General features: G+C 35.1%; 1 protein-coding gene across 2 annotated transcripts in view; it reads right to left on the reverse strand.

The window, feature by feature from the left end:
* Window positions 1-8,109, reverse strand: part of clgn (calmegin) — a 24,819-nt gene extending 16,710 nt beyond the window's left edge. The window contains exons 1-3 of one of the 2 annotated variants that reach the window (XM_059343707.1): window positions 7,602-8,109; window positions 7,277-7,371; window positions 90-371 (exon numbers count right to left, since the gene is read on the reverse strand). In XM_059343707.1, the coding sequence (XP_059199690.1) occupies window positions 90-371 (282 nt within the window). In that variant the 5' untranslated portion in view covers window positions 7,277-7,371; window positions 7,602-8,109. The remainder of the gene's footprint in view (window positions 1-89; window positions 372-7,276; window positions 7,372-7,601) is intronic. The other variant, XM_059343706.1, reaches the window with a different exon arrangement.
* Window positions 8,110-9,695: the final 1,586 nt, after the last annotated feature.

The raw sequence follows: 9,695 nt of genomic DNA on the forward strand, positions 1-9,695 counted from the left end.
ATTCAGGCTAAATATAACAGGATATGACTTTTGCTCCATATCGCCCAGCCCTACTTCTACTTTCCTTGACCTCTGACCCCGTTCCTCACCTGGAAGGAGACGTTAGCGTCGGTTGCTGCCTTCCCATTGGCTGTGCCGTCTGACTCGTCAGAGTGGTCTTCATCCATCACTGTCGCCTCCTCCTCCTCTTCCTCCTCCTCCTCTTCCTCCCCGTCGGCCATCAGAACCTTCAGCTCCTCCTCGTCCAGCCCCAACTCTTCATCCAGGTCTGAGATATCGATCTCCTGCTGCTCCGCCTGGGCTGCTAGAGCCGCTACAGCCAAGGAGGAGAGGAGCAGGAGGCGCCACATCCAACGCCTGTCCAGCTTCATCTGGAGGAGGAGGAGGAGAGAGGAGCAGAGAGGAGCAGAGTGTTATTATAGTTAATGAAAACTAACGAAATAGCGAAAACTACAATTGAAAAAATATTAACTGAAATAAAAAATAAATAAAAAACGATAACTAACTGAAACTGTATTTTGTGGTTACTAAACTAACTAAAACTAACTAAAATTATAGTGAAAATGTCCTTCGTTTTCCTCTTTGTCAACTTTTTTCATCCGTAAACCTTTTTGGATCAGACAAAGGAAATAAAGGAAACATTTATTGTGACCTTATTGAATCTGGACCCAACAAATACCCCATTACACAACAACTACAACTAATAAAAACTAAACTAAAACTAATAAAAACTAAACTACAACTAATAAAAACTAAACTACAACTAATAAAAACTAAACTAAAACTAATAAAAAACTAAACTAAAACTAAGCATTTTCAAAAAATTAAAAATAAACTTAAAACTAGCAAACTCACTCTAAAAACTAACTGAATTTGAAAACAAAAATTCACAACGAAATTAAAACTAAAACTAAAACTAATTAAAAATCTATTTTAAAAAACTATTATAACCTTGGTCACAATACGATATAATTGCGATTTTAAGCATATCGCCCAGCCCTAATAGCAGGAAAGTGAGTTCGCTACGGTCCCCGGAAAAAAAAAAAGGTGAAAATACTAATGGCCGGCCAACAGAAAGCTAAATATCAATACTTGGCAGCCATCAATCTATATTATAATAAAAATACTATACTATGCTGTATGAATGTTCCCACCTCTAGAGTGAGCAGAGGGAGGGAAGGCAGGTGTGATGTGTTATTAATAGAGCAGTGGTTTATGAGGGGGGGTCATCAATGATATTAATAGAGAACACAAGTACGTAAAAGGACAGACAGATAAGAGGACGAGAGAAAAAACAGCAGAGATCGAGGTCACATACGTTCAGACTGCTGATGGAGGTTCAGAGTCCTCAGATCACTTTCTGACCTCAAACCTCTGATGTAACACACTCTAACCAGATACACCAAGAGGACAGAGTCTCTGGAAGAAGATACCACAAACATCTTCTGGTGCTTACAGCCTCTATGGATTTATAATATTCCCTCTAGGGCTGGGCGATACGGACCAAAAGTCATATCCTGATATATTTAGGCTGAATATCGATATACGATATATATTTTTATTGCAAAGTGAGAGCAAATGTTCAGTCAAAGCCAAATATGACATGTCACAAGTAGTTTAATTGATTTATTTGAGTGAACATAAATACTGTGTAACTACAGGAAAACCTTTTTAAAAAAAAAAATCAAAGCTCCATAAAGTGCACATTTAAATAAAAAAACTATCTTCAATAAAAACAGCCTATGAAATAGAATAGGCCAATGGTGGTGTAGTTTGTCTAAAGTAGCTGAATAATCCAGTTCTCTCTGTGTGGTCTGTGTCCTAGAGGTTAGGAAATCAGCTTGTTACCACAGGGGTCGCTGGTTCAAATCCCAGGACTCACGGGTCAACAACTATTAGTCAAAAAATAGAAACAAATTACCACATTATGGGATGTCCAGAAATGACTCCCTCGGAAAAAAACATTTTTTTTGTTAAAAATGGTCAAATTTTAAAATGCCTCAAAATGCTAAAAATGGGTCAATTATAGTCTGTTGAAACATATTTAAGCATAATATGGGCAGAAATTACAGAAAAACACCATATTATGGGATTTCCGAAAATGACTCCATCCAAAAAAACGCATACTATAGAATGTCTATTTTTGTCAAAAATGGTCAAATTTTAAAATAACTAAAAAATGCTTAAAATGGGTCAATTATAGTCTGTTGAAACATGTTAGATCAGGGGTCTCAAACTCAAACTACCTGGGGGCCGCTGGAGGCAGTATCACAATGACCAAAAAAAGACACAAAATGACAAAATAACACACAAAATGACAGAAAAAACTAAATTACTTAAAAAAGGGACAAAATGACCAAAAAAAATGCACAGAATGACCCAAAAAAGACACAAAATTCTAAAAAAAGACACAAAATGACCCAAAAAAGACACAAAATGACCAAAAAAATACACAAAATTACTAAAAAAAGACACAAAATTATTTTAAAAAGACACAAAATGACCAAAAAAAGACACAAAATGACAAAAAAAATACACAAAATGACAAAATAACACACAAAATTATTTTAAAAAGACACAAAATGACCAAAAAAAGACACAAAATGACAAAAAAAATACACAAAATGACAGAAAAAAACTAAATTACCAAAATAAGACACAAAATTACCCCAAAAAAGACACAAAATGACCAAAAACAGTAATTAAAGGGACCTTCCACACACAACACGGTAAAGTGCCATTCATATAAAACTCACATTAAACTTTCATATCAAGGTGGGGGCCACAAAATATCATCACAAGGGCCACAATTGGCCCGCGGGCCGCCAGTTTGAGACCCCTGTATTAGAGCATCATATAGCCAGAAATATTTATATTTATATAAGAAAATAATCACAAACTTTACAAAAGAACTAAATATGACAAACCCTAGTAAGAGCAGCATTTATATAGAAAGAAAGAAAGAAAATTGAACTATATCGATATATGTGATATAGTCTAATTCCATATCACATTTAAAAATATATCAATATATTTTTTATATCGATATGTCGCCCAGCCCTAATTCCCTCTTTCCTAAACGTTCCTACTACTCATATTAACAGTTAACGTGCTACATTAGAATCTCTCTGTGTCCTAATACGTGTCTGAAAGCTTCCTGGTTGAGTCCAGATCAGACAACAGATCCAATCACCTTATTGATCGGCCAGCTGCTCTCATGTAAGGAAACATCAGAGCAGACAGCACAGCAGCACGCTCCCCTCAGCTCCTCATTAACTCTAATTCCCACAATGCTCTTGTTCTATCTGCTGACATCAGAGCGCAGGAGAACTTCTGCCTCATGTTTCTATCTCCTTCTTTCAAAGGTTTTAGTCATCAGTCAGATATCTGGATCAAAGTTATCAAAGAAACAAGACGTGTCAACTAGCGGTGTGCCATATCGTATCGTTCACAATAATATCGGTATATTTTTTTTATGGTTAAAAAAAATGCATATCATGATATTGGCAATGTTCTTACTTCTTGATGTCGTGGTTAAAGTTGTTTTAATCACAAAAAGCTACTTACTCCCTGTTGCTAAACACATGAGGTTTCAAAATAAGAGCGCAGTGTGTTAAGAGAATCCACCACAGAATTTACAAGAAGACTGTCAAAATAAGATGCCTTAAATAAAACATACAAGAACCTTTATTCTCCTTTACAAAATTTCATTAAAATATGCCCCCGGAACCCCTAAATGTTTTTTTAGTCAAGAGTAAATGTTTTTGTATTTGGCAACTGTTGAGATTTGCACTTTAAACTACATTTTAGATTTTTAATTATTCATACAGACTAAAAAAAAACATGTTTTCTATATCTTTTTAAGTATTTCCTAATATTGTCAAGAATATCGTTATTGCAAAAATAGCCTGCAATATCGTGACATTCTTTTAGGGCCATATCGCCCAGCCCTAGTGTCAACATTCAACATTTCAATTCCAACGTTTAATATTCTCGAGGTTTAAAGATTCATTGCTGTGGAAAAGGATGAACTTATTATGCTCTAATATGGTTATAAAACTAAAATACTATCGTCCTGAAAAATGTGTTCTGGTGACAGGCCTCATGTTAACATCTCATCCTGTGTTTCTCCAATCATTCTGTGTGTTTAACATTTAAAGAGGCCATTTAACTTTACTACATAATAATAAGCACACCCCTCCCCCACATTCTGCATGACAGGTCTGTAAAATATGTCAGGGATGTATAATTAGCCATGATTTCAACTGCATGGTGGTTTAAAAAGGTTGACACATCAATTTTAGATTAGACTGTGCAAAATTCAATATTGTAGGGCTAAAAACCAATGATTATTTTCATTATCGTTTATTTAAACGATTAATCGATTAGTTGTTTGGTGAATAAAATGTATAAAAATATCAATGAGTGTTTCCCAAAGCACAAGATGACGTCAAAAAGACACAAAAGACACAAAATGACTAAAAAAAGACACAAAATGACAAAAAAAAGATGCAAAATGACTAAAAAAGGACACAAAAAGACACAAAATGACAAAAAAAGATGCAAAATGACTAAAAAAAGAGACAAAAAGACACAAATCATCAAAAAAAGACACAGAAAGACACAAAATGACCAAAAAAGACACAAAATGACCAAAAAGACACAAATTGACAGACACAAAATGACAAAAAAAGGATACAAAATGACAAAAAGACACAAAATGACTTAAAAATAGACAAAAAGACACAAAATTACTAAAAAAAGACACAAAATTACTAAAAAAAGACACAAAATGTATAAAAATATCAATGAGTGTTTCCCAAACCACATGCTCAAATTGCACCAAAATGCTCACAAAATGCATGTTTAACAGTATAAATAGGAATACAAAAGGTTTGAAGCAAATAAAAAATAACCACTTACTGTGAAATATATTTTTTTCAGTGCAAGAACAGCAGACCAACATTAATTGCAAGAAGTAATTTTGTGCATTTCTACACTGCACTTTTAAGATTTCATGCTCAAATGCATGTAGTTGTACTGAGGGCCACTTCTAGTGAGGCTGAGGGCCGTATGTGGCCCCCGGGCCTCCTGTTGCCCATCCCTTGTTTGGCAAAGCAGCTATAAAGAGTGTACGGAAAAAACCCCAAACAGGCCATTCCCCAACTTAATTTAACTTCATTAATTTATAAAGACAATGCAAATATTTCTAAAAATGTGCTAGAGTTTGCCAGCTGGCTCATTTCAACTGCAGTCCTTTAACAAACTCTGTTTGAAACCAATGAGGTAATGGTTCAAATCTACAGACAGAAGACAAGAAGCCATGCAGAGCAACAGGAAACAGCACATTATTACAACAATACAGCCACAGAATCCACTCTACGGTGCAAGAAACCACGAAAAAAACAAAGCTCCTCCAAGCAAAACTGATTATAACCATTGTTTGAAATATGCAGACAATCAGAGCAGCAATAAGACCAAAATAAAACCCACCAATCATCATGATAATCATGATAAAATGTGGAAAGATGCAGTTACAAGTTAGTAGAAAGGTGAATCATAGGCCTAGTTATAAGACGGTTATAAGCAAGATCATACTAGGGCTGGGCGATATATCGATATGAAAAATATATTGATATATATTTTAAATGTGATATGGAATTAGACAATATCTCATATATCTATATAGTTATATTGTTTTCCTTCCTTTATATATAAATGCTGTCCTTACTAGGGTTTGTATATTTTGTAATGTTTTATTTCAGAAAAAGATTGGCCTATTTTATTTCATACGCTATTTTTATTTAGGATATTAATATCCTAATCCTAATAATATCCTATTATTAGGATATTATGCACTTTATGGAGATTTTTTTTTTTTTTAAATAGGTTCCTGTTGTTATACAGTATTTATGTTCACCTAAATTAACGGTTTCAATAAAACTACTTGTGACATGTCATATTTGGTTTTGACTGAACATTTGCTCTCACTTTGTGATAAAAATATATAATATATATATCGTTCTCAATATTCGGCCTAAATTAGGGTTGTCAAAAATATAGATACTAAAACGTTGTATCCGGATACGATCCTCATTTTCAAAAGTATCGATACCCCCCGTGCACAGCATACAACCTCAAAATATTGTAATAATTGTTATTGTTTATTGTATTTATTTATTTTTTGCACTACCTCAGACCTGAAGCTTGTTATCATTGTTGCAGTTTCTTTTTGCACAACTGTTTTTTATTATAAATATTTAACCTGTGGTTCTGTTAATTTTTACATGTTGCATTTTTCTTGTTAATAAAAATATTTCTGTTAAATGTTGAGGGGTCTTTGTTTTTATCCTTGTGGTATCGAAAATGGTATCGAGTATCGAATATTTTCCTGAGTATCCGTATCCAGTTGAAAATTTTAGTATCGTGACAACCCTAAGATAGATAGATAGGAACTTTATTAATCCCTTGGGAAGGTTCCCTCAGGAAATTGGCAATTCCAGCAGCAATACACCACCAATACAATAAAATAGAATAAATAGAATAAAGTTAGTAACGAGTCATAATCATGATAAAATGTTGAAAGATGCAGTTACAAGTTAGTAGAAAGGTGAATCATACGCCTAGTTATAAGACGGTTATAAGCGAGATCATACTAGGGCTGGGCGATATATCGATATGAAAGATATATTTATATATATTTTAAATGTGATATGGAATTAGACCATATCTCATATATCAATATAGTTCAATTGTTTTCCTTCCTCTATATATAAATGCTGTCCTTACTAGGGTTTGTATATTTAGTTCTTTTGTAATGTTCGTTATTTTTTGTTTATTTCAGAAAAAGATTGGCCTATTTTATTTCATAGGCTATTTTTATTTATGATATTTTTTTATTTAAATGTGCACTTTATGTATATATATGCTATATATAATGCTGTCCTTACTAGGGTTTGTATATTTAGTTCTTTTGTAATGTTCGTTATTTACTCTCTTATTTTTCAAAATAAGAGAGTTCAAGACACAATAAAAATACAATATAAAATATAAAAACAAGGAGATATTATAAATTATATTATAAATACAAGGAAATATCATTTATAATATCTCCTTGTTTTTATGTTTTATATATGTATAATATATATTTAATATATCGCCCAGCCCTAGAAACATCCCTCCCAGCCCCTGGTTCATGTTACACAGAGCCAGAAAGGTCTTGGTTAAATTATATCATCATATAAGTAAAGTCTTGTAATAAACCAGGTGTAATAACTGCTTATGAAGGGTCAGAGGACAGGGCTGTGCAGCCAACATGGCCGCCATGAACCCGGACTGTCCAGACTGGTTCAGATGATGAAGCTGCAGCACCTGCAAACGTTAGCATAACATCAGCTTAGCTACTAAACTAACCGGCTTATAGGAGGAGCAGGCTAATCAAAGATACCCCGGAGGACTGAACACAAACAACAATAAACAAATATCAGAGTAAAGAGGGAATAAAACGTGTTGTTAGAGTAAACAGCGTCGGTTAGCCGTTAGCCACATTAGCTGTGATGTCACTGAGGAGGATGGAGAGAATGAATGAGACGCTAACAAACCTTCTTATTTCAGAGGAAATGTGTCGATAAAAGCTGGTTCTCCGCTCTGAATAAACGCGGGAGGGTGTTGAGAGTGAGTCCCGGTGGGAGGATGCCCGAGGCCCGCCGTGTCCGGGAGATAAACCCGGTTATCTGGAGGAGGTGAAGGGGATGACAGCAGCGGATCGGCCCGGTGGGTTATAACGGTCCCTGCAGTGGACGCGGCTGCGCATGCGCACAAAGAGCAGATAGAGAGAGCGAGAATGGTGCATTCAGGGACAGAAGACAGCTGCTCCAAATGTTAGCAGATAGTCCGGTTGACAGCCCATAGAGCCCCATTGTGGACCCCAGTGGCGGTTCTAGACCAGTTTAACCCTCCTGTCGTCCTTCCGGGTCAGATTGACCCAATCTGTTTTGACTATTCCTTCTTTCCTCCCTCCTCCTGCCTTCCTCTCTTCTTTCCTCCTTCCTTCGTTCTTTCCTTCCTCCTCTATCCTCCTTTCTTTCTTTCCTTCCTTTCCTCCCTCCTTCCCTTCTTTTCTTTCCTCCTTCCGCTATCTCCTTTCCTTTCTCTCTTCTTTCCTTCCTCCTGATTTCCTCTCCTTTCCTCCTTCCTTCCTTCTTTCATCCCTCCCGCCTCCATTCCTTCCTCTATCCTCCTTTCTTCTTCCCTCCCCCCTTTCCTTCCCTTCTTTCTTTCTTTCTTTCTTTCTTTCTTTCTTTCCTTCCTCCTTCCTTTCTGCCCTCTTTCCTTCCTGCCTCCCTCCTTTTCTCCCTCCTTCCTTCTTTATTTTTTCCTTCCTTTCTTCTCCTCCTCCCCTTACTTTCCTCCATCCTCCTTCCTTTCTCTCTCCTTTCCATTCTTTCTCCTTTTCCTCCTCTCTTCTTTCCTTCCTCCATCCTTCTTTCTTTCCTTCCTTCTTTCCTCCATCCTTTTTTACTTCCCTTTGCGTCCTTCCCTCTTCTTCCTTCCTTGACCCGAGGACAACAGGACGGTTAACTGTGGGGCCAGTGTTTAATCAGAGGGGCACATTAAAAAACTGCAAAGATGATATTCAAGCATTCAAATCCTTTATTTTAGGTTATTTAAAAATCTAATTTAAATATATTTGGAAGATACAAATACATTGATTGAAACAATGAGACTTACCAACAATAACAACTATTTTTGTTCGACAATGACATTTCTCATTTTTGGGCACAATTGCTTTTTTTCATGTTGAAAGTGCAGTACAGTGAGAATTATCTTTTTTTTTTTAAATATATACACAAGCTTTTATTGCACAATTCAACTATTATACAATGTAACATTCAGCTGCTCCAAATGTTAGCAGATAGTCCGGTTGACAGCCCATAGAGCCCCTTTGTGGACCCGCAAATGTTGAGTACACCAAAGTTTTTAGATGGAAATAATAATAATAATAAGATTACTTTATTAATCCCACAATGGGGAAATTCAATCATATATACTGTAGGTTCCCAGTCTACACCAAAATTACATAATTAAAACATTATTAAAAACCTATTTATTCTCCTTGGCGTTCAGTCCCAGCTAGGCAAGAATCCTTGGCTTTCTTTTTTAATTTTTTACCCTTTTATTTGTCTTTTGTATCTCTAATTTTATTCTATTTTATTCTATTGTTTTTACTGTTTTTAGTATTTTATTATTTTTATTGTTTTTTATTTATACCCAGTTGTGTATGATTTATTCTATTTTAATAACTGTACAGCACTTTGGTCAACTGAGGTTGTTTTTAAATGTGCTCTATAAATAAACTTTGACTTGACTTGACTTGACATCAAAATTAATTTGGAAATTAATTTAAATCTGCCCCGATCAATAGCAAATTGTTTTAAAATGCCCATTTCAAGTGTTTAAATGTCAGAATTGGACTCAGCATCTCCAGTAACCCCTTAAATAAACATACTTACATTGTCCATTTTGGCCAAGCAGCTCATATAATATGATCAATATAGCTGATTTATGCTAATTAGCTTAATTACAAAAATTGCCCAACATATGCAAATTAGAATCCAGCAGTTTCTGCATGCTGGGGACCCATATACTATATATTTCTATCATAAAACTTTGGTGTACTCAACATTTCCGGGTTC

Source organism: Centropristis striata, chromosome 1 (assembly GCF_030273125.1).
Source record: "Centropristis striata isolate RG_2023a ecotype Rhode Island chromosome 1, C.striata_1.0, whole genome shotgun sequence".
Lineage (NCBI taxonomy): Eukaryota > Metazoa > Chordata > Actinopteri > Perciformes > Serranidae > Centropristis > Centropristis striata.